The sequence below is a fragment of the Littorina saxatilis genome, linkage group LG17 (assembly GCF_037325665.1).
Source record: "Littorina saxatilis isolate snail1 linkage group LG17, US_GU_Lsax_2.0, whole genome shotgun sequence".
Lineage (NCBI taxonomy): Eukaryota > Metazoa > Mollusca > Gastropoda > Littorinimorpha > Littorinidae > Littorina > Littorina saxatilis.
The window spans coordinates 66,406,764-66,432,711 of record NC_090261.1 but is presented as its reverse complement, the minus strand read 5'-3'; the positions used below and the strand labels follow the sequence as shown (position 1 = coordinate 66,432,711).

Sequence of the window (25,948 nt, the reverse complement as noted above, 5' to 3'; positions counted from 1 at the left end):
CTCTCTCTCTCTCTCTGTCTCTCTCTCTCTGTTTTGCTATGTGTGTGTGTGTGGGGGGGGGCGCAGTCCCCCTACCCGCCCCCCCTCGATCCCCCACCCCCACCCAACCACCCCTACAGAATAGTTTAAAATTGAGTTGAGAAGTATAGCATGGCAGCGTGTTTCATTGTTTTAGGGGCATGCGGTGTTCTATGACTTGTCTGGCTTCTGTGTGTGTTGTGTCTGGCAGTCTGGCAGTCAACCAGCCCCCCATTCTCACACCTCTCTGCCCCCTGCACGGCTTCTGCTGTTGTTTTCCTTAGCCTACCGTGATTATACCTGCATCTGCCTGGCTGCATGCGTTTTGTACAGGTGAGCGGAGAGACGGAATGCACGTCTGTCTGTCGGTGCACTCGAGTACAAAACTATGCAGGGAGACAGTGCCAGTACAAATATCCACGATATGTTTTTCCGAAAACAACTTTCAGAAGAACAAAAACCTAAAGATGCATTTGTAATGTATATAGAGTTCAGGCAAAAGAATTGATTGTGGAGATGGGGGTAGGGTGATGGGAGGGGTGTTGGAAGAGTTTAATTATAATGTATTCTGCTGTCATTCATCTCTTGAACTGCTTTTCAGGCAAGTGATGAAAATTCAAGTAACCATTTAGAATCAAAACAGCAACAATGAAAAAACACCCAATAAACACACAAGCTAAGGAACAAACAAATAAAGGCGGCCTCCCAAACTGTGGAAGTGACGTCACATACTGACACCATACAAAAGCCTCCTTCCATCCACAACAAATTTTCCCTGTACAACAAACAAACAAACAATACTTGTAAAAACAAGAAATTCCTCCGATAGGAAAAACACCCCCGTTGGTCAAAGGGAAATAACCATTCTCACTGCTCAGGATTGAGCAATTTAGAGCTTATCTCTAAGCCCTTTTGAACTGTTCTGGCTTCTCAAAGGAAGGCCAGTACATACAAATACACAAAAGCCGCCAGACCACATCACAAACAGAACTGAACAATCCACAGGTGTTGCCCACATAGAGAGAGACACACACACACACACACACACACAAACACAGAGAAGCCGTATATATATAGAGAGATAGATGACAGTGTATTTTTCGCGTGGCTATAAATTGATTCGACCTTTGCACTTTTACAGTGAGGATAATTTACGGGTCCAATTTACGTTCTGGACACTGCGGTGACCTTCTAAAAATAGTAACAGAACGCCGGGAATATCCGAAGATGCCCCCTCATACATAGTGCACCATACGAAGGAAGGGAGGTAAACCCTGAAAACATGGAGAAGATAAGGAAGAGTTATGCCGTAGTTGATCCCCCCAAAAAACCAAAATCCACCAATAACTCCCTAACCGTGTGTTTGACTGGTCCCAATTTTTGTAAGGACCGTCTCAGGAATGTATAGAACCTGTTCACCAAGTTTGGTGACGATCGGTCCGTTCATTCTTGAGATCTACTTGCGAACACAAACAAACACACAAACATACAAACATACAAACAAACAAACACACAAACAAACAAACACATCGACCGAAACCTATACACACCCCTATACCGGGGGTGTAATGATCACCTCAGTAGGGCGGGGATGTAGTTCAGTCGGTAGCGCGCTGGATTTGTATCCAGTTGGCCGCTGTCAGCGTGAGTTCGTCACCACGTTCGGCGAGAGATTTATTTCTCAGAGTCAACTTTGTATGCAGACTCTCCTCGGTGTCCGAACACCCCCGTGTGTACACGCAAGCACAAGACCAAGTGCGCACGAAAAAGATCCTGTAATCCATGTCAGAGTTCGGTGGGTTATAGAAACACGAAAATACCCAGCATGCTTCCTCCGAAAACGACGTATGGCTGCCGAAATGGCGGGGTAAAAAAACGGTCATACACGTAAAATTCCACTCGTGCAAAAAACACGAGTGTACGTGGGAGTTTCAGCCCACGAACGCAGAAGAAGAAGATCACCTCAGTCACCATTGTCAGCGACCTCGGTGGTGGTAGTCTATCTATCACCAGTGGCTTAGTTGATTACCGCGGCACGTGATGTATGTGCCGATGGTCGTCGTCAATCACTTCACACTACTCGCTTCTCACAATTTCTGCTCTTCAGAAATAAACTAAAACAACTATTCAGGACAAAAAAAAACCATTCAAAATAAAACCACACCAACACAAAACAACAGCACTATGAGCAAACAAACCAAATCGGTGTGTGTGTGTGTGTGTGTGTGTGTGTGTGTGTGTGTGTGTGTGTGTGTGTGTGTGAGAGAGAGAGAACTATGGGAGAGGGGGAGGGGGAGAGGGGGAGGGGGAGGGAGAGAGAGAGAGAGAACTATGGGAGAGGGGGAGGGAGAGAGGGGGAGGGAGAGAGAGAGCGACGAGAACCACTTGTGAAGCTGACTTCTTCATTCCACGGGTGATATCACGCGATTTTATGCCACATTGTACGGGAACACTATCATGTTCTCTTTTTACTGCCTCTCCTTCTTGCATAACTTGCCAGGAATTGGTAACCCGTTTGTGCTCACAGCTATGCCTTTGATGCATAGAGAGAGAGAAAAGAATACACTTCTTGGTACAGGTAAACGGATACTATGAGACTTACGAACGGGAAAATAAACACAACAGCAGGCCAAATTATCAGACTTTGGCTGGCATGCTGCCTCGATTTTGCCAACTTCTTTTTTTTTCTCGAGTTTATTGCACTTACATAACTCGAGTCGCCATAATCCCAAGAAACAGCCTGACACGTTGCAGTGTAGATCGTGGAAGCAGCTCGGTGCCAGAATCCAAGCACTCCCCCCTTGTAGATATACATGTCTCCCGCTGGCCTTCTGCCATGATGCAACGGGCATTCCTCCCCAGGGTGTGCCGACCCGACACTTGAACCGACTTACATCACATCACATCACACAACATGAGAGATGTTGGAGAGAGAGAAAGAGAGAGATAGAGAGAGTGTGTGTGTGTGTGTGTGTGTGTGTCCCGTCTGTCTCTTTGCTGTGTGTGTGTGTGTGCGTGTGTGTGTGTGTGTGTGTGCGTGTGTGTGTGTGTGTGTGACGTGTATGTCTGTCTGTCTGTCTGTCTGTCTGTCTCTCTGTCTCTCTCTCTCTCTCACTCTCTTTCTCTCTCTCTCTCACCCTGTGTGTTTGTGTGTGTGTGTGGTGTGTGTGTGTCTGCGTGTGTGTGTCTGTGTCTGCGCGCGTGCGTGTGTGTGAGTGTGTGTGTGTGTGTGTGTGTGTGTGTGTGTGTGTGTGTGTGTGTGTGTGTGTGTGTGTGTGTCTGTCTGTCTGTCTCTCTCTCTCTCCTCTAGCTCTCTCTCTCTTTGTGTGAGTGTGTGTGTGTGTGTGAGCGTGTGTGTGTGTGTGTGTGTGTGAGTGTGTGTGGCTGTGTGTGTTATGTGTGTGAGTGTTTGTGTGTCTGTGTGTGTGTGTGTGGCGGAGATTCAGCCGACTTGAGTTGTGACTCAATCTTCACCTTCCTCTTCTGCCTTCTGTCAAACCTTGGGTTTATTTAGACGTTTCGGGGAGTGCTGAAATTTTCACAACAGCCGGGGCTGTAGCAGTACCCCCCCCCCCCCCCACCCCCACCCTAGAATAATGCGAAGTTCTACATCTGTCTGTCTGTCTGTCTGTCTGTCTGTCTGTCTGTCTGTCTGTCTGTCTGTCTGTCTCTCTCTCTCTCTCTCACACACACACACACACACACACACACACACACACACACACACAGAGTCTCGCGATAGTAAAGATGAACCTCGTTTTTTGTTTACAGGATTAACTCTAAATGCGACGCAGGATGGATAAAAATGGGGGGGGGGGGGGGGATCTCTTGGGAAAATATTGCAGAGTTTTAGCTGACGGTTCCCTCTTTTAAAATGGCCCATTCTGAGAGTTTGTGATGGAACGATAGAAAGCAGGCAGAGCGAGACAAGAGGGGGTGATAAGCAGGTCTATTTTCACGGCACGCTGCTCTCAACTGCTGGAGTTTCTTCACGCTGTCAAAAAGCCAACAAATACGCGTTCAGATACCATCTGAGATATGTTCCAAGATTAGTGAAATTATGACCACATCTCATTTCCGAAAACGAGCGCTGCACATAGTCGTCTTAGCTTTATGCACTCTCCATTTTGCTGTTAATACGGTTTTAGTCTTTGTTGTAAAAACGGTTTTAGTCTTTGTTGTAAAAACGGCTGTAGCCTTTGTTGTAATATCGGTTTAAGTCTTTGTTGTAAAAACGGTTTTAGACTTTGTTGTAAAAACGGTTTAAGTCTTTGTTGTAAAAACGGGTTTAGACTTTGTTGTAAAAACGGTTTAAGTCTTTGTTGTAAAAACGGTTTTAGACTTTGTTGTAAAATCGGTTGTAGTCTTTTGTTGTAAAAACGTTTTCAGTCTTTGTTGTTGTGGTGGTTTTTGATGTTGATGGGCAGACACATATCGTCCTCGGGGGGAGATGAGACTATGCAGTGAAGATTGTAGGGGAACATCTCAGTACTGAAGACTCGCGGGCTATCATACTTTGTGGCGTTCAAGGGTACGTGACACATTCACTCTGGGTCAGCATGGGGTGATCTAGATAAAGGACAGGTGCTTGATTAGGCCCAAAAAAACTTGAAAATAGTCTGTTTACGGTATCCCGACCGACCCTATTTTTTCACGCGACCCTACACTTTTTTTGGGCATTTGGGGGAGAAAAAAAAAAAAAAAGTCTGTCTTTTGGCAAAATAACGTAAAAATATGTTTCTTTGGGGAAAAAAATTTTTTCCCGACCTACCGACCCTATTTTTTTTTGCCTATGGTTTAAACAGTGTTTATTCAACAATTCATATGTATTTGAACATGATACATGTTACGGATCATCAACAAGCTCAAGCTTATGGTGGTGACCCTAACGGGAGAATTTAACATATTGATTACGATAACTTGCGACGAGACTTCGACAAGTACTTTTTAAACCAAAACAAACGAGAAACAAACAAAATGTGCAAACATACAAATATATATGGAGAGAGAGAGAGAGAGAGAGAGAGAGAGAGAGAGAGAGAGAGAGAGAGAGAGAGAGAGAGAGAGAGAGAGAGAGAGAGAGAGAGAGAGAGAGAGAGAGAGAGAGAGAGAGAGAGAGAGAGAGAGTACATAAGTATACATCACAATTGCATATACCAATAACAATCGCTATAACTTCTTAATTAAATTTAGACTTAAATTATCTATAATGAATGGGGCATACTGCACTCAAATTCGTTTTTCCCCAAGTCGGACAGTTGAAATAATATATTCCTGGACTTTAAAAACAGATTCATTTAATTCTTTTAACAAACTTGCATTACCAAATAAGAGTGTTGATATCGTAATTTGATCAGTGGGGAGAGTACTTATTGTTCTGGTTCGGTCACTATCGTATTGAGGGCAATCTAAAAGAAAGTGTTTTACGTCTTCTGATGCGTGGCCACAGGCACACGCTGGATTATTGCTCAAATGCCTATCGACTAGGTGCTGGTTTAAATCGGTCATGCCTAACCTTAATTTACTGTGAATCACTTGGACCTATCGTTCTCCAATATAAAAATACGGTGACACAACTGGATCGTTAGCAGTTAAATATCTTTTAAATTGGTTTATGGATTCGATAAGTTTGATTTCATCAGGCAAGGCATTCCATAGATGTGTTGTTGATGGGAAAAACGATGATTTATACAATTCTGTTTTATACGATGGAATCTTGCGTTCTAATGGGCGTCTCCTGTGATACGGGTTTTCTGCAGATACGAGAGGTGGGAGTTCAGCACTTGAATAAGGGGGAACTTTGTTATCAACAATTTTATGAAATAATATTAATTTATGGCGTTTGCGTCGTTCAGAGAGTGTAGTAAAACCAGATTCTTGATATAATTTTCGGTGACTTGTTCCTCGAACTGTTCCAATAATAATTCGTATTGCCTCTAAGTGAAGACCTTCTAATTCATCTGCCAATCCGGTAGTGCAATTATCCCATACAACGTCTGCGTAATCAATACTTGGCAATATGAATGATTTATACATGTTCTCTAGGGATTTTCTGCTTAATCTATATTTATATGAGCGCAGACAAGAAATCAATAAGCGGCATTTGGCTACGATAGATTTTGTTTGGGACTCCCGTTTACAATTATTTTGAACGATTACACCTAGGTGCTTGTGCTTTTCTACATCTTGTAATGTGTTATCGCCAAACTTTAATTCAGTAAAATCCGGATTCTGTTGTCTGCCTAAATTTAATAATTCGGTTTTAGTTTGATTGAAAAGAACTTTCCACTTTTTTGCCCATTTAAAAATTTTACTCAGGTCTGAATTTAAAATCTCGGCTCTGAGAACAGGATTTTCAATGGATAGATACATACTTGTGTCATCAGCGAATAATTTAATAACAGATTCAATATTTTTCACTATATCGTTAATATAAACGAGGAACAACGTAGGGCCTAATACTGATCCTTGTGGGACTCCTGCTGAGACGGGTAAATATATTGACTTATTTCCTTTTAAAACAACTGCCTGTTTACGCCCAGAGAGGTAATCTTGGAACCAGATTAAGAGCCGTCCACGTATTCCGATTGCTTCCAGTTTCCTAATGAGGCCCTTGTGCCATACTTTATCAAACGCTTTAGATATGTAAAAAAATACGGCTTGAGTGTGAATATTATTGTCTAGAGATTTACACAAGTCATTATACAAAGAAATTAACTGGTAGGTGGTGGATTCTTTTGGTATGAATCCAGACTGGTAAGGCGTAAGAATGCTGTTGAGAGTTAAGTATTCAAATACTCGTGACTGGACACATTTTTGAGTCACTTGAGAAAAAGTGACTCTATGTAATCGGTCAGTGTTAGTCTGTCCGGCCGGCCGTCCGGCCGGCCGTCCGGCCGGCCGTCCGTAGACACCACCTTAACGTTGGACTTTTCTCGGAAACTATCAAAGCGATCGGGCTCATATTTTGTTTAGTCGTGACCTCCAATGACCTCTACACTTTAACGATGGTTTCGTTGACCTTTGACCTTTTTCAAGGTCACAGGTCAGCGTCAAAGGAAAAATTAGACATTTTATATCTTTGACAAAGTTCATCGGATGTGATTGAAACTTTGTAGGATTATTCTTTACATCAAAGTATTTACATCTGTAGCCTTTTACGAACGTTATCAGAAAAACAAGGGAGATAACTAGCCTTTTCTGTTCGGCAACACACAACTTAACGTTGGGCTTTTCTCGGAAACTATAAAAGTGACCGGGCTCAAATTTTATGTGAACGTGACTCATTGTGTTGTGAATAGCAATTTCTTCCTGTCCATCTGATGCCTCATATAATATTCAGAACTGCGAAAGTGACTCGATCGAGCGTTTGCTCTTCTTGTTCAAACACCTTTCCGATACAGCTTAGGAGAGAAATGGGTCGATAATTTGAACAATCAGTTTTATCTCCTTTTTAAAAAATCGGTGATACATGGGCTTTTTTCCATTCCATTGGAAACCTGCCTTCCTGGAGAGATCTGTTATACAGGAGGGTTAAAGCTTCTGAGATGTGCCTGGCACTAGATATCAAAATTCTGTTGTGCACCTGGTCGGGACCAGCGGCTTTTGTTTTATCAAGGTTTATTTCTACTTCCTGAGTACGTAGGACCACATCGTCCAAGACCCTATATTTTTTGCCAAGACCTACCGACCCTATAATTTTTGCCTATGTTACCGTAAAACAGACTATTTTTGTTGTTGTTGGCCTTAGAAAAGATGAATTCCGAAAATAAGTGTGTCGGGTTTGTTTGGGTTGTGGAAGAGTGAAAAGGAGGGGCCAATCACAAGGAGGGACCAATCACAAGGGGGGTGTGTGTTGTACATTAAATTAACGTTCACGGTGTTTTCTGTACGATCAGGGTCAAAGCATTGGTCAAAGCAAGCAGCCAGCACATACCTGTAACACCTGTACGTCTGTAGAGCAGCGGCACAGGATGAAAGGGAAGAGGATGCCAGCGCGATGATCTATCTCTCTGTGGATTTAATCTCTTTCGTCTTTCTGCTCTGTCAACCACTTGCAGTCTTTGATTCCCTGCCAGGCCCCTATCTGCTCCAAGGGCAGGCTGTATGCGTCGGGTGCAACTTCAAACACATGATTTTCTTTCACAAGTATTATGCACTCTGCAGGCAACTTCAAACAAACGCTTTTCTTGTACAAGTTACGTGCACTCTGCTGGGTACATTTAAACAGCATCGGGGAAGACTTGTTTTTCTTCCACAAGTTACATGCACTGTGCAGTGCTTGAGCTGAGGAATGTTGATAACCAGTCACACAGCGTGATCCAGTCTGCACACAGTGTGCACGTGCTGCAGCTGCCCCTGCTGTCAGGACTTCACTTGTCAATCCCAAAGATAACGCGCTTTGTACCAAGATTTAAACTCTTTGTTAAATGGAGAGAAAAAACAACAACAACCTTATTAAGGCAGATACTGCTGCTCATGTTTCAAAAGCAAGAATCAGAAAGTAAGAAAAGCTAGTTCATGGACCGTTTTATTCTTGTGAAAACGAAACACGTAAATCAAATCTCGATCTATCGATCTTTGAAATGAGTGATCAAGATAATAATAATAATAATAATAAATGAGCATTTATATAGCGCAACATCATAACTTTACAATTATGCTCTTTGCGCTTGACACATTTAAAATTAAAACACAGTTATACAAGCATTTACATCTACATTCATAGTCAACAACGCTTAATTAAAAGCATACACCATCAAACATATGTAACCGTGTGCCGAAACACTACGATCACCTCGGGAAGCGAAGTGCAATCAAACAGGATTGAAAATGTTAGGGCTAATTTCTTAGCCCTTTAAAAACTGTTATGCCAACCCGAAGGTTTCCATGAACATACAGACAATCGGAAACCACCAGACCCCATCACAAACAGAACTCTACAATCCCCAGGTGTTGACTTTAAAGGCCAACAACTCGGGTGCAGAGTCTGCTGTGAAAGGAGCGGTAGCCTCCCCTGTCACACATACATTACAAAAGATTCTTCCACTAACTAAGTAATAAAAAAACATGAATAAAATAAGATATACAAGTGCAACAGACAAAAGATAATGACGAACAGATGAACACATATCTTCGGTTGTTGGGTTTTCTCCTTCAAAGTTGGCAGCGATTTGAGATTGATGAAGTTCTTTTACGTCAGTGGTCCGTGGCGCTGCAGGGGGGTTAATGACTCGCACCGTAACGATCTGTACTATAAGAATTAGCGGGGAGGTAATAGTGGAGCTAAAGCACCCTGGTGCCCATTCTCATGCTTGATGCCGTGCAACACATGTCAAGTTAAAGTAGGTGCATACAAGAGGTGATGAAGGGTTGGAAAATATGTAAAGATTTTCTTTATAAGAAAATACATGTTGCCATTATTTTGAAGGAAGAAAATGTATTTTTGGGTTATTTTAGGGAAAGTTTGAAAAATGATTATATTTATTTTGTGAATTATTGTATTTTAATTACCAAAATGACCATTGGAAAATTTAAATATGGGAAAAAGTTAGATTTTAGATTTTTATTTATTTATTTATCTAAACATATTAGTTTACTGATAAAATTTGTTGATTTTAAAATGTACACATTTGACTGAGAAAAGAAAAGACCTATGAAGAAGGTTTGCTCCAAGCCACACACACACACACACACACACGCACGCACACACACACACACACACACACACACACACACACACACACACACACACACACACACACACACACACACAACATAAATAAGGCAAAAAATAATTGTAGTAGCAAACCTGCATGCAACTGAGGTTAAAAAAAAGTAGGTGCATACATTTATTCAGTGAGCCAAGTTCCCGGCGGGTTGCAGGAAATTGGCCTCTTCGTGCACACTACATTGGGGTGTGCACGTTAAAGATCCCACGATTGACAAAAGGGTCTTTCCTGGCAAAATTGTATAGGCATAGATAAAAAAAATGTCCACCAAAATACCCGTGTGACTTGGAATAATAGGCCGTGAAAAGTAGGATGGTCGATGTGAATGCGTGATGTATTGTGTAAAAAAAAAATTCCATCTCACACGGCATAAATAGATCCCTGCGCCTTGAGTCTGGAGATACGCGCGCGATATAAGACTTCATATAATATAATAATATAAAACTCATCATCATCATTCAGCGCGTTGGTCTATGCCAATAACGAGCACAAGTATCGGGCTGTAACTTTCTTGTTTCTAACCCCTCCGTGCGTAAAATTGAAAGATATTACAACTTAGGCGTTTGATTCAGAGCTTTATTAAAAAATTTAAAAAATAATATATTTTTTTAAATTATGTGATGCCGGTGGTTGATCGCACCGAGGCGTGTCTGCCTTGACTGTACCAAATATTCAGACAGTTGACCGGGGTCAGAATGTCAAAAACGGCGTGAAGCAGTGATAAAAACTTGAGATTGAGTAACAGCCTCGCTCAAAAAGTGTTGAGCGCACTCCCAGTGATATCCAAAGTGATCAGTCATACCGTTTTTGTAATGTATTGAGTAATCTGTTTTTGGAAGCAGCATCTTTTCCTTGTGGAAGGCGGGATTTTTGTTGTTGACAGTGATGACTTTACCGTGCGTTCTCGGTACGCTCATACCGACACTTGCCAAATGATGAGAACCACCCCTGTCAACTTGAACACCCTCCCCCCCCCCCCCTCCCACAACATCCATCTTTAAAAACTCTTGGGTTTTGAGCTAGACGGGGTTTTGCAGAGAGAGAGAGAGAGAGAGAGAGAGAGAGAGAGAGAGGAGAGGAGAGGAGAGAGAGAGAGAGAGAGAGAGAGAGAGAGAGAGACAGAGAGAGAGACAGAGAGACAGAGAGAGAGAGAGACCATTCAGTTAAAAAAACGTGGTGGTTTTCATGAGAACGCAACGCATCATTTGCAGTGCGTAAAACATTGAATTATTTGTGCATGAATTGTCGGAACGCCAGTTCGCAGATTCTTGTTTCCCGTCATAAATCATGAGATTACCAGAGATAATTCGCCCTTTGATAGTGATATGGTTTCTTGGTTGAACTTTATAAGAGTCTGCGGCGGGCGCCGGCGCGGGAGTGTGTGCGTGTGTGTTTTTGCCTGTGTGTATATGTGTGCGTTTGATTCTGTTCGTGGTAATTATGTGTGTGTTGGAGACAGAGAGACTGAGAGAGAGAGAGAGAGAGAGAGAGAGAGAGAGAGAGAGAGAGAGAGAGAGAGAGAGAGAGAGAGAGAGAGAGAGAGAGAGAGATGCCATTCAGTTAAAAAAAACGTGGTGGTTTTCATGAGAACGCAACGCATCATTTGCAGTGCGTAAAACATTGAATTACTTGTGCATGAATTGTCGGAACGCCAGTTCGCAGATTCTTGTTTCCCGTCATAAATCATGAGATTACCAGAGATAATTCGCCCTTTGATAGTGATATGGTTATATAATCGAGGGCGCTGTGTTTTGGGTGATAACAGCTATGTTCCCATGGTGAGGTAAGGGCGCTGTAATCACAGAAATGGTGCCTCCTGCAAGGGGACTATAACGATTGCATAATATCACTTTTTGCCTGAGGATTCTACAGTCCTAGCACCCACACAGACATGCACTCACGCACGCACACGCACGCACGCACCCCCCCTCCCACACACACACACAGTATAAACACGAACAACTTTAAGAGAACATCATGGAATGATATAATTGGAGAAAAGGACATCTCGGAGGGAGCCTGGAAATAGAGATACGTTTAAAAACTGTGTGCCGGTGTGGGAAACAAGATTCTAAAACGCCGGGAGTCTCAAAGCACAGTCTTCTTTTTCTTTTTCTTTGGCGTTCGTGGTTCGCAGTTCTCACGACGTTTGGTTGTTGTTGTTGGTATTATTTTTTTTCTCTCTTACGAGTGTGCTTCATTATGTGTGCTTGTGACTGTTTCAGTGTATGAACGAGCTGGTGAAAGAGGCGCCCTTCATGAGCACGAGCGAGCTGGAGACAGTGATGTCGCTGTGTTTCCGCGCGCTGGACGGGTCCAACTATGACGTGCGCTGCGCTGTCGCCAAGCTCATGGGAATCCTGCTCGCCACCGCTCAGACACCCAAAGCTCTCACAGGTCGGTGTCTTTGTTTGTTTGTGCGTGTGTGTGTATGTGTGTGTGTGTGTGTTTCTGTGTGTGTGTGTTTCTCTGTGTGTGTGTGTATGCGTGCGTGTGTGCGTGCGTGCGTGCGTACGTACGTACGTGCGTGCGTGCGTACGTACGTACGTACGTGCGTGCGTGTGTGAATCACCTGAGCAATCAGGAAAGTCCTCGTAATGATCAGTCGAAGACTGACAGGCGACAAAAACAGTTTAACGTCGAGTTATTCCTCACACACTATGGAAACGTTATACACTTCTGGGGTTTGATGACCTCCAGACTTGAAGAAGTCTAGTTGACCCTGGTCAATTGTCGAGGGTGCGAAGGGGGCAAGCTGGGGTTGAAAAACTAGAAAATTGTCTATTTCCTCAATGGATTTTTAAAGTTGCACCTTTGAAACTGTGCACACTGTAAGGTTTGATGGCCTCCACACAGGGCCCAAGCCTGGTCGTCACATTTCAATGTCAGGTTGGATTCGGGTTATAGAAGGAACACTTTTCAATTTCAATTTCTTTAACGTTTCTGAAGCTTCAGCTTAGAAACATGACACACTTCCGGGGTCTGAGGACCTCCAGACACGATTCAGGCCAAGGTGACCCAAGTCAAGGTCACCGACGGGCCATCCTAGACAAGCAGACAATTATATGCGAGAGTGTATATTGATGTTACAGGGAAGAACAAGCCTGCCAAGCTGGAGGACGCGCTCAACCTGCTAGCCTCGGGCTTCCTCAAGGGCGGCACAGGCTTCCTCAAGGGCTCCACAGCGGGCGACATGATCAAGGGGGCAGGCAGCGTCAACAGGGAGATACGAGTCGGCATCACGCATGTAAGTTTGGGATACTGTGTTGTTGGTGGTGGTGTGTGTGTGTCTGTGTGTGTCTGTGTGTGTCTGTGTGTACGAGAGATTGTGTGTGTGTTTGTGTGTGTGTGTGTGTGTGTGTTTGTGTGTGTGTGTATGTGTGTGTGTGTGTGTGTGTGTGTGTGTGTGTGTGTGTCTGTGTGTGTCTGTGTGTGTCTGTGTGTACGAGAGATTGTGTGTGTGTGTGTGTGTGCGTGCGTGCGTGCGTGCGTGCGTGCGTGCGTGTGTGTGTGTGTGTGTGTGTGTGTGTGTGTATGTGTGAGCGTGCGTGCGTGCGCGCGTGTGTGTGTTTTGTGTGTGTGTGTGCGTGTCCCTGTCTACATGTTTGTGAATCAGTTTTTTCCCTCTGTTTCAATATGAAGTGCTTAAACTCGGTTTACCCGTGTGAGCGCATTTCCATATGGCTTGCAAGAAACAATCTTACAAGCAAGCAGAGAAAAACACCCAGAAACACAATCAACGCCAAAACTATCAGAAAAAAACAAATAAGGAAATAAACAAATAGAAGGAACGATGCGGAGCATTATAGAGTCTGCAGTTTCGAAAACAAGATCACTTCGTCTTTAGGGATTCCAACATCAGCCAGGAATACTGAAGCATGTGCCGTCAAAATCGTCTACCACAACACTAAGCGGTAGAATCGCCTTGGAACTGTCGATAAGACAGGGGGAGATAGATGGGTGGTTTTTTTTATCCAGCCTCTCCTGTTTCCAAATATTTTTCTCCCCAAAAATAAAATATTTTTCTCCCCATAGAAATGTTGTGATCCCAAAAGCGCCAAGATTTTGATGTATCAGCGAGATAAAAGAAACAGTCGCCGCCCCTCCCTCGATCTTCATTAGAACCTTCCCCGCTGTCGGCACGTGCGCTATCAAAACTTGGTGTGTGGGGGGGCTGGACTTGGTCGAAACACAGCCAGTGACCGGCACGTGATGAATCACACGTGGGTCAAGTCAGGGTCAGGAGTGGTCAAAACTACTTTGTCTTTGAAGTGAGATGCACGAGACTTCTCGCTACAGGTAAAAGGTCTAATATAGGTCTATGGTGTGGGGTTGTAGGACAGGCACGCGCGGTGGCAGAGGGATTATGGCAGTGATTGAACACTGCTCACTCGGCAGTGAGAACGTGGACTGTCATCAGCGACGGGGATGGGAGTGTGGGTAGGTGGAGGTGAGAGAAGGGGGGGGGGGGGGCACAGAGAGAGAGAGAGAGAGGAGAGTCGAGTGTACCAAGACTCTTCTACCTCCAGTTTGGGGGTAGTCGATGTAACGTTACATGTTTCAGTGATCGGGGGAGCAAATGAGGTGTGATAAAGAAAAACGGAAAAAAAAGAAAGGGGGTGGGGATGGATGGGTTCGAGAATACTACACACCTGTGTGAGAATACTACACACCTGTTTCCCAACAACGGGCTTTTTCGAAAGTTTGTCGGAATATGCAAACTCCAACCATAGACCTATCTAAATATTGGTCCCTGCTCCAACGTACAACTTTGAGCAAAGCTGCCTTCACTCGGGTGCCTGTGGTTAGAACTTCAAAGTGAGTGTTTGGAAGTCAGCCCTCCAGGCTCCCCCCCATGGAATGATATGTCCATATGCCTGTGATTAGCACCTGGGGGAGGAGGAGGAGGGGGGAGGGGGGGGTGGTCGAGGGAGGAACCGCTCGCAGACAATCAGATGTTTTTCTCACCTGAGCCAGGTAGACAGGTAAGAGGGAGGAAGGCCCTGAGGGTTACTGGTGTCTCGTTTCTCCACCTTTGACTTTGCTGCAATGAGCGTGGTGAGTGTTGTGCGCTGTGAGTCAGCCCCACCGGTCTGTGGCTAATTAGAGATACAATGCTGGCTGTCTTGGCCCTCAGTGGTCCCCCTTCACCCCTCACCCCCCCCCCCCCCCAAACCCCCTACCAGTCTCTCCAACCCTTCCCCCCCCCCCCCCCCCAAATCTCAGAGTCTCTTGTCCAGATACATGCAAAATTGTTGCAGCAGTTTTAGGACAAGGAACTCCTATCATCCAGAGGTGATTATAGCAGTCTTTCTGGTAGACTCTCAATACGGTGCAATACAATGCAATATAACAAACTGCGATATAACTGTATCGCCATTTTTGTAAGTCATAATCACAAACAAACATTTGTCAGAAACAAAAAAATGTCGTAATAACATCAACTCCCACCCCCAGCTCTCTCCCCCCCACCCTGCCTCCCTCTGTTACACACACACACACACACGCACGCCGCGTGTACGCACGCACACACATACATGCACACACACATGCACGCACACACACACACACACACACGCACACACACACACACACACACACACACACACACACACATGTGCGCGCGCATTATAATTACAAATTTTTCACTCTAGTTACAGTCATTGTTAAATTTACAGCGGACAAATGAGGAAAGTTGCCCCCCCCCCCCCCTTCTCTTTCTCCCTCCCTCCATCTCTATCTCTCTCTCAGTCTCTCCCTCCCCCCCCCCCCCCCCCCCCCCCCGTCTCTCCCTCTCCCCCTCTCCCCGTCTCTCTCTCTCTCCCTCCCTCCCTCCCTCCCTTCCTCTCTCTTCCTCTTTCCCCCCCCCCCCCCCTTCTCTCTTCCTTTCCTCATACCTTACAACCTTTTCACCCTAGTTGCAGTGTCAAATTTACAGCAGAGTAAGGAGGAAAGTGGTGCCAGATTATTATGGTGGGGTGAGAAGCTGTGGAAGCCGGCAGGGATAATGTGGCGATTACATGCTGTTGACCCCACTCTCACCCCGTGCCGCCCGCTCTTACCACTCACCTGGCCAATGGGGGTAAATTACCAAGATTATGACCAAAAGGTTTGAGAAAACAGGGTGGGAGGAGTCTTGAATTGGGGGGTGGGGGGGGGGGGGGGTCTTCAAAGGGTGGTTCCACTGAACAGGATAATTGATACAGGATAACAGGATACAGAGTTACTGACCGCTGCCTCCCAGACTGACTGACCAGTGGTCATTACAAGCCAGAAGCATCATCCCCTTGAACCTGAGTGGGGTCATGCTATACCAAGGGTCTGTGTAGTGCTTTCGGTCATGAATTAGTGGGGTCATGCTATACCAAGGGTCTTAGTTGTGTAGTGGTTTCAGTGATGAATTAGTGGGGTCATGCCATACCAAGGGTCTTAGTTGTGTAGTGCTTTCAGTGATGAATTAGTGGGGTCATGCTATACCAAGGGTCTTAGTTGTGTAGTGCTTTCAGTGATGAATTAGTGGGGTCATGCCATACCAAGGGTCTGTGTAGTGCTTTCAGTGATGAATTAGTGGGGTCATGCTATACCAAGGGTCTTAGTTGTGTAGTGCTTTCAGTGATGAATTAGTGGGGTCATGCTATACCAAGGGTCTTAGTTGTGTAGTGCTTTCAGTGATGAATTAGTGGGGTCATGCTATACCAAGGGTCTTAGTTGTGTAGTGCTTTCAGTGATGAATTAGTGGGGTCACGCCATACCAAGGGTCTTAGTTGTGTAGTGCTTTCAGTCATGAATTAGTGGGAGGAGTTCCTGTGTTATACATGTGTGTTAGCAAGCATACACACGCACGCACACATGGAAATATGCATGCATGCATTCACACATGCACGCACTAACACACACACTCACACACACTCACAAGCACAAGCACACACACACACACACTCACACGCACTTGCACACACACACTGCACACACACACACACAATGCAGGAAGCAGAATATAGTTACCTTGCCATTACAAAGAAGCACCACCATTACCAGTTACAAGGACAAACAAACACTGCAGCACCTTCACCACAGTAGGTATAGGTAAGCTATCTCACAAAATACCTCCACGTCTTTCATGCCTCATTAAACATCCACCAACATCCAAAGAAAGATCAGAGTTATCTCCATCAGGGGAGACCATCCGCGACCCTCTGCCCTCCTCCAGGGGCACTTAATCAGCTTCTCTTGGCACTGCAAGGGGAGGTTATCTGTCGTGGTTGAAAGGTGGAAGGTCAGGTGGTAGTGCTTGTAGGGCTTGTCACTGTGCTATCTTGCAGTGGTCCCTGATTTGTGTGAGGGGAGGGAATGTGGGTCAGTGGTGAACTGTGGTGTACAGCACCTGTAGCTTTGCAGTGCATGCATCACATGTTTGGGGGAATTAACAATTGTTTGATAAGGTTCGTTTTTAGTTGCTCTTCAGAACAGCAGAAAATATTCAGTTTAGACGGAAGAGTTTTTAAACAAGCTTAATTCTTGTTTTAACCATAACTTCAACAAAATCCCTACTCTCCCCCCCACCCCCCCCAAAAAAAAGCCCAACACACACAATAACAAAAAAAAATTTGAACATCCTTACCATTATGGAAATAAAAAAACATAGAGATTGCTAACGTTCCAAAATTTAGAATATAAAAAACCACATGGTAAATTATTGGAACGTTTAATTTAAGACGAAACAAAACATTACTATCACGGTACTTTGACTTATGATACAGAGAATGAACTTAGCTTAGAGAATCTTCCATGTCACCGGTAAGAATGATGGCCAGCCAATCATGGATTTGATCGTCATTTCAACATTGCCTTCATGGATTTGTTGTTGTTGTGTCCCCAGGCCTACGTGGAGCTGATGAAGTGTATGGGCGGGGCCTGGCTTGAGCGCAACATCTCCATCTTCCTCAACCACGTCCTTGACCTTGTGGCCAACCCGCGGGCCACGCACACACACGTTGACGCAGTGTACGCACGCAAGTGTGTTCTCTTCATTATGCGTTCTGTCATTGGCGGCATGCTGGGAGAAAAGGCTCAGATCGCAGCCGCCAAGGAGATCTGTCAGATCATCATCAAACAGATGAACACTGTTGGTGAGTGTGAGAAATATCAAAAGGGTGCATAGCATAGTGTTTATTTATTTTAAGCAGTTTTTGTTGTGTATTTTTTTTCTGTCTTTCTTTTTTGCATTTGGGTTTCTTGTTTATACTTTTTGTTTTTATGTAAAACCCATGTCGTACTTCCCAGTAAAAAATATCTTTGGTGAAAAAAAGAGACGTGAGAACATTTAAAAGTCTGTCTTTTAAAAAAAAAGAAAAAAGTTGCATTGTGTTGTATTGTACCGTATGTGTTCGACTGTGCTTGTGTATGTGAAAAGAGCAAAGGAAGAGAGCAGTATGTTTTATTTCTGTATACATCAGGCAGATTCAGAGAGTGACAATATCATATTGTACAGGTGAGGCGACCGTGGAGGCGTCAGAGGGCAAGAACCAGACGGCGGACCTGACGGCCAGTCAACACGTGCTGGTGTGTGCGCTGCATGAACTGGGCAGCCTGGTGCTGAGACTGGGGACATCCGCCAGTCCTCTGGTACAGGAACCCGCCACTGGTACGTTCCCCTCTCTGTCTTCTTGTCTTTGTGTTGCTGGTGTGTGCGTTCCATGAACTGGGCTGAGACTGCTGGAGACATCCGCTGCAACTGGTACGTTCACTTCTCTCTAATCTGGAATTCTAGCAGTTTTATAAACATTCTGGAAAGCAGTATTTAAAATAAAAAAAGAACAGAGAAAGAGTTGTTATCATTGCATGGTGGTTGTGAACATTTTTCGTGTCCCACATACACCTATGTTCACATCGCCAGGGTAAGCACCATCGGTTCTGATCCACCCAAGTCATGCCGCTCACCTTGCCGTCGTGATTAATTCTGATTTGTTCTTTCTTCCACCCAGGCATCATAGAGCCAGTGGTGTCGGTTCTCATCCACCCGAGTCACGCCGCTCGCCTCTCCGCCTCCTGGTGCCTGGGCAGCATCGCCGTCGCTCTGCCCTCGCAGTTAACTCCCCTGCTGGACCGCTGCATCGAGCGCATGGAAAAGCTCAAGTCGTCCCCGGAGGCTGTGTCTGGCTACAGCAGTGCGCTGGCCGCCTTGCTGGGCGGAGTCTATCGCTGTCCCCTTGGCATTCCGCACGCAAAGGGAAAGGTGGGTGCACGCGTCATCATTTCGATGTCATCGTGGAATTTTGTCGTAACTCGATTCTTGGCGATTTTGATGTTTTTGAGTTTTTGCCTCAGTAAACATTCTCCATGAAAAATATTGTCTTTAATAAACGATTGACAATGCATGGTGGACAATGCATGATGGACAATACATGATGGACAATGCATGATGGACAATGCATGGTGGACAATGCATGATGGACAATGCATGATGGACAATGCATGATGGACAATGCATGAGTTAACATTCTGTTATCTTTCTATCCATACCAGGAACCAATATAAACACTATTTCAAAATAAAAATAATCTGTTTTGTCCTTCTCCTGAAAAGCTGTTTGAAATGATTTACGCCAGAATTCCACGATGATGTTTGAGGCTGGAATGAGATGATGCTTTTTGTGTTCAATTAGTTCAGAGTTTGTGGTACAGTGGTACCTCCTGTATCGTGACCCCTTTGATACCAGCTTGAAATGATTATTGTGGCAGATTCTACGTGGTTGAGACAGTGGTACCTCGTGTATCGTGACCCCTTTGATACCAGCTTGAAATGATTATTGTGGCAGATTCTACGTGGTTGAGACAGTGGTACCTCGTGTATCGTGACCCCTTTGATACCAGCTTGAAATGATTATTGTGGCAGATTCTACGTGGTTGAGACAGTGGTACCTCGTGTATCGTGACCCCTTTGATACCAGCTTGAAATGATTATTGTGGCAGATTCTACGTGGTTGAGACAGTGGTACCTCGTGTATCGTGACCCCTTTGATACCAGCTTGAAATGATTATTGTGGCAGATTCTACGTGGTTGAGACAGTGGTAGGCTAATGGATAGCAGACATTATCACTTATGTGATTACATCAGGTGCCATGCATTATAGATACTTGTACTGCTATACTAAGAACAATTGTCCATGAATGTCAGAATGTAATGTTAAAGTGTCTTCTTTCGAGCAAGTGTCACTCACTGTTTCATCATCTAAATATACCGTACTGTAAAAGAGTCATTGTTGAACTAGCAGTAAGCAGCTATAATTAATTCTTCTTCTTCTTCTTCTGCGTTCATGGGCTGAAACTCCCACGTACACGTGTTTTTTGCACGAGTGGGGGTTTATGTGTATGATCGTTTTTACCCCGCCATTTTAGGCAGCCATACGCCGCTTTCGGAGGATGCATCCTTGGTATTTTCGTGCTTCTATAACCCACCGAACTCTGACATGGATTACAGGATCTTTTCCGTGCGCACTTGGTCTTATGCTTGCGTGTACACACGAAGGGGGATAAGGCACTAGCAGGTCTGCACATAAGTTGACCTGGGAGATTAGAAAAATCTCCAACCTTAACCCACCAGCCGGCCAAGGCCTGGATTCAAACTCACGACCTTCCGATTAGGAGGCCGACGTCTTACCACTGCTCCACTTCGCCCGTCTGTATCATTAATTCCATCACTGATGTGTTGTGTGCATGTGTGATTGCAGCAAATCTTCAGTATAGCAGAGGAGTTGCTCCGCACAGCGTCCCAGAACAGTCGCCTGTCGCTGCAGAGAACTCAGTCTGGTTGGCTGCTGCTGGGCGCGCTCATGACTCTCGGTAAATACTTTGTCGAATGATTTCTATTTATTTCCACTCAGGTAATTAATTTCTGCTGTTCATTTTCTGATTTCCCAAGGTGTTTCTCGGCCCCCTGATTTGCTTTTATCGTGAAGAGAACCTTTAGAGACGTTTTTGACCAGTAAACTTATGTTCTGACCTCTAATTAAGCATCATTCTTTGCTTTAATTGGCTTCTCTTCTTGGCTCTAACTAAGAAGTGTGAATGTATGCAGTAATCTGTTTGTTTAGTTGTGCATGCATACACGAAGAAAAGTTAAAGATGCAGTTGGTTTTTTTTGGGGGGGGGGGGGGGGGGGGGGGCATTTAAAAAAATATCTCATAGAGTAGTTAGACATACATGTGGTCAACGTGAACAGGGGAATCCCCCTTTAAAAGCCCTGTTAATTGAGACTGACTCCCTTTTTAAGACCCTGTTTTCTCAGATTTTCTGTTCATAACTTCTGTAAATTTACCCAATTTTAAGACTCCCTTCTTTCTCAGATTTTTGTGTGGTTCCAATGTTCCTGAATGTGGTGGCTTGTGTGCTTGCAGGCTCATCTGTGATAAAGAACCACCTGCCACGCATGTTGTTGCTATGGCGTAACGCCTTCCCCCGGTCCACACGGGAGCTGGAGGCAGAGAAGGTGAGGGGGGACGCCTTCACCTGGCAGGTCACACTGGAGGGGCGTGGCGGCGCTCTCGGAGGTACGTTCACCTGGGCGGAATATTTATTTCACGTTTTTTTAACAGCAACTTTTGTGCCATTATAGTAACGTAGTTCTGAGCTCAAGACATGATCATGTTGAAAAAGTCAGTGAGTTTTTCTGGTTCAAGGAAGATATACCACAAGTTTATTTTGTGATATGTTTACAGCTAGAACTAGAAGCAGTTGTACCTTGCACAAGGTTGATCAGCACTTGTGTTCCGAAGTAGCTATGATGAATGGATGCATACTTTCTGCTTCTGACAGTGTTATATCAATGTGTTAAGCACAGTAAAAAAATCTTTATTTCGTCTGAGGATGTTTTCAGTCGAGAATGTTTTTGGCTTTTGTGCCGGATTTGAACTTTGCAGTAATATAATGACATGATGCATTGTGTGTGCAGCCATGTACAGTTTCCTGCTGCACTGTCGAGACCTGGTGACGGAGGATGTGATACGCCGCATGCTGGCTCCGCTGGAGTGTGCACTGCTCATGATGGCACAGTGAGTATATTCTACAGCTGATTATCTTCTCTCTCAGTCTCTGGGATGGCACAGTGAGTATCTATAGCTGCTTGTCTCTCTCTGCTGGTAGCAACTTAGCCTATATCACTGCTTTTCAATCTTCTTCCTTTATTGGATAGTGCTGTGGAAGCTGTCTGTAGCGACCACCTGGGGAACCAACCAACAGTGGTGGTTATAGACAGGTGGTCGCTATGTAAAGGTCAATCCTATTGAACAAGAGCTCTTCAGGGACAGTCGGGGTGGACGTTGTCAACCGGTGGTCGTTATCCAGAGTTGGTTGCCAGAGCAGGTCCGACTGTAATATGTAACTTGCTTTTAATTTATGCTATTACATTCATCGGTTCTTTGTAGTTTGCTGTTGTCATTCTAACAGACGTGTCAATTCCAAATGGTATATTTTACTTGCAGTGATCCAAGTAATTTTAACTAAAATTAAAGTAAACATAGGAAAGCTCTGCATAACTGTTGCTGATGTAGCTGTCACAGAAGACACAATGTTGTAAAAATAGCCAGTCTCCCAATAAACATGCCAGAACTGGGCCACTGCTGGCTTTTTGCTGGCAAGTTTGGTAAAGCTGGCCATAAAAAAACCAACACTGGGCCAATTATGGTTTGCCAACAAAGGCCCAGTTATGGCTTGCCATCACTGGCCCATCTCTGGCATTCCAGTAATATTGTCGGCCAGTAAAATGCCTTAATTGGCCCACTGTTGGCACGCCATTGGTGGCCCAGTGCTTGTTTGCCAGCATTGGGCCATAGGTGGCGATTTGCTGGCAATTATAGGTGGGTTTTTGCTGGCACGCCAGCAGTGGGCCAATGCTGGATAATTGCTGGCAAGAAGATCTGCGACAGCACAGCGGTATGACTTTCTCACTTGGAGTGACGTAATGTACAAACAAATGTCGAAATATCTTGACGTCACTCGTGATGATGACGCATTGTCAACTAAATCCGGCCCGCGGTGGTTCTGCAGATGTCCGGTTATTTGTTTTGCATTCAACTTCAAGGAATTTCCAAAGCACCTTCTTCGATTTCAGTACGCGTCCGATCTCCTCCGGCTAGAAGCAAGCGTGGTGAGTTTCACAAACAGTTGTGTGAGCAGGTCGTCGCAACGGCGTTAGATCTAGTATCTTCTTGTTCTTTTCCTCCGTTGTCGGTCTTTTTTTCAACTTTCTTCTGCTGGACGTTTGAGTCAGTTCGCAAAATATAATAGACTTTAAGAAGTCGTCCTCTCTGTAAGAAAGAATCTGCGCGCGCACGCGCGTGTGTGTGTGTGTGTGTGTGTGTGTGTGTGTGTGTGTGTGTGTGTGTGTGTGTGTGTGTGCGCCCGCGCGCGCGGTTGTGTGTGTGTGTGTGCGCCCGCGCGCGCGGTTGTGTGTGTGTGTGTGTGTGTGTGTGTGTGTGTGTGTGTGTGTGTGTGCCTTTTTCCTTTCTTTGTGTGATTGAGTTTGTTTTGTCTCTTTTAAAAAGAAAAGCACCATAGGCATTACCATAAGCTTACTTGTAACCAAACAAATTGCATCTTGTGAATGTTGACATTGAGTATGTGTCTATTCACTCCAGGACAAAGATTTGTGCAAGTGTCTGACTGCCCAACTGGATAAGATGCAGCTCGCCTGGGTCTCAGTTCCTGAGAGAAACGCAAGAGAGCTGTCCGAGACAACGTAAGCTTCGCAGGTTAGATCAAAATACATATTCCTGTTGACCCCTTACTTCTGCTTGGCATTTTAGTCAGTTCAGAAAATATGATAGATTACAAGAAGTCGTCCTCTCTGTGAGAATGCCTCTGTGTGTGTATGTGTGTGTGTGTGTGTGTGTGTGTGTGTGTGTGTGTGTGTGTGTGTGTGTGTGCGCGTGTGTGTGTGCGTGTGTGTGTGCGCGTGTGTGTGTGTGAGCGCGCGCGCGTGCGTGCGTGCGTGTGCTGTTTGCTTGCATGCCTGCGTGTATGCTTGCGTTTGTTTGGTTGTTTGGTTGTGTGTGTGTGTGTGTGTGTGTGTGTGTGTGTGTGTGTGTGTGTGTGTGTGTGTGTGTGTGTGTGTGTGATATGGAATAATGAATTAAAACCAACAAAACTCGTTTGCTTTCATGTTTCAAGAGGTGAACGGCAGGAGGACTTGAGAGTTTCAATGGCTTACCGTAGGCTACGACGTCAGGACAAAGAAAAGAAGCGTTATCTCAACGTTGCGGATGCGAACAGAGAAATGACAGAATCAAGACAATCCTACGGAGGTTTACTGGGAAGTGAACAAGAAACATTCCTGCCTTTGGTCATCATGTCTCGAGTGTGAAATTTAGAACGCTGTACAAATAAAATAAAACAGTGAGCAACTGAAAACAAAGCGTACGTTTCTGTAATGTTTCGGTAATGAGTCGTTGCTGTTTGGAAGCTTTACATTTGTTTTGTTTTTAATATATATTACTGTATTGTTGTTGTGCCCGCTATAACTGCGTTGATGACGATATTCTGTCAAAACCACTGCCTTTACTTGCCAGATAAGTTACACGACAAATGTGATTAGCATTTCAATTGCATTTTACTGATGAATTTGATAATTACGCATATGCATATTGCTAATGTACAGCTTGACAGCATTGCCCTTTGCTTTATTTGCGCACGTCTTGCCGCCAGCATGGGTTGAAAAGTCCATTGATGTGCTGTGTTTTGTTATTGTTATTACATTCACAGTAAAAAATGACAAAACAAAGCATATTTATAGACTTCTAACAACCATCTATGGGCTAACAAGACTGTGCAGATCGAGTACATGAATAGAGCCGTCATTCTATCCGAATCAGTGGTATTGGTATATTTCCTGCAACTTATTGGCATTTTGCTGGCAATGGTAAAGACAGAAATATGGCATTTTGCCGGGCCAGTTGTGGCCCGGTAATTTCAGCAGGTAAAGGGCCATTAACGGAAAATATATGGAAAAAAGTTTTTTTTTATATGGAACTAAAAACCTGCAAAATGCTGGCAAAATGCTGGCGAAATGCTGGCAAAATGCTGGGTTTTTGATGGCAAGCCATCAATAAGCCATCAAATAAATGATGGGTTTTTGCTGGCAAAATGATGGCAAAATGATGGCAAAATGATGGCAAGCCATCAAAAAGCCATCAAATAAATGATGGGTTTTTGCTGGCAAAATTCTGGCAAAATGATGGCAAAATGATGGCAAGCCATCAAAAAGCCATCAAATAAATGATGGGTTTTTGCTGGCAAATTGCTGGCAAATTGCTGGAAAAATGATGGCAAGCCATCAAAAAGCCAGCAAATAAATGATGGGTTTTTGCTGGCAAAGTGCTGGCTTGCCAGTGATGGCCCATCAATTTGCCAATGTGCATACGGGTAATATGCCAGCATTGGGCCATAGGTGGGCCTTTGATGGCAGTAGTTCTGGCAACTGGCATTGCCATCAAAACGCCAGCAGTGGCCCAGTTCTGGCATGTTTATTGGGCTCTTTGACTGTTATTGAAAAGTGTTGTCAATCTTTAAAATGAATGTGAAGTTTGTATCAGTGTATATAATGGATAGCATCGCTGTGTTTCAGTCTCCCCAATGTGATCAAGATGTACGGAGCTCACCTCAAGGCCAGTGCTGCCATGATCCGACTCAGACTCTACGATGTTCTCTCCCTTCTTCCCCCACAGTCATTTGAGGGTAAGCACTGAGTATAGGCACTGAGTATAGGCACTGAGTATAGGCACTGAGTATAGGCACTGAGTATTGGCACTGAGTATAGGCACTGAGTATAAGGCACTGAGTATAGGCACTGAGTATAGGCACTGAGTATAGGCACTGAGTATAGGCGCTGAGTATAGGCACTGAATATAGGCACTGAATATAGGCACTGAGTATAGGCACTGAGTTTTGGCACTGAGTATAGGCACTGAGTATAGGCACTGCGTATGCGCCTGTGTGCGTGCATGTGTTTGTTTGCACACATAAAATGTTTGTGTCTGCATCATCCAGGTAGACCAAATCAAGGATATTCAGACCTGGGAACCCATACGATTTCGCCATATTTTGTACACTTGATTGTCTAGAATATAACTAGTATGGTCGTTGGGAAAAAAAACAATCACAAAAATTCCTAGACTCCTTTTTTTTCACAAGCCCATCTTGAAGCCA

At 44.5% G+C, this 25,948-nt stretch overlaps 1 protein-coding gene and 1 long non-coding RNA gene across 4 annotated transcripts in view; both read left to right on the top strand.

Moving 5' to 3' along the window:
* LOC138952221 (HEAT repeat-containing protein 5B-like) overlaps window positions 1-25,948 on the top strand; it is a gene marked incomplete in the record, with an annotated part of 117,059 nt that overhangs the window by 40,341 nt on the left and 50,770 nt on the right. For all 3 annotated transcript variants that reach the window (XM_070323826.1, XM_070323824.1, XM_070323823.1), the window contains 9 exon segments: window positions 11,975-12,146; window positions 12,842-12,996; window positions 17,629-17,878; window positions 18,241-18,393; window positions 18,734-18,984; window positions 20,479-20,590; window positions 21,145-21,297; window positions 21,699-21,798; window positions 25,368-25,477. In XM_070323826.1, coding sequence (XP_070179927.1) covers window positions 11,975-12,146; window positions 12,842-12,996; window positions 17,629-17,878; window positions 18,241-18,393; window positions 18,734-18,984; window positions 20,479-20,590; window positions 21,145-21,297; window positions 21,699-21,798; window positions 25,368-25,477 — 1,456 coding nt within the window.
* On the top strand, window positions 22,166-24,741 carry LOC138953553 (uncharacterized). The gene is made up of 2 exons (XR_011451560.1): window positions 22,166-23,496; window positions 23,915-24,741. It is a non-coding gene; the product is annotated as an uncharacterized lncRNA (long non-coding RNA).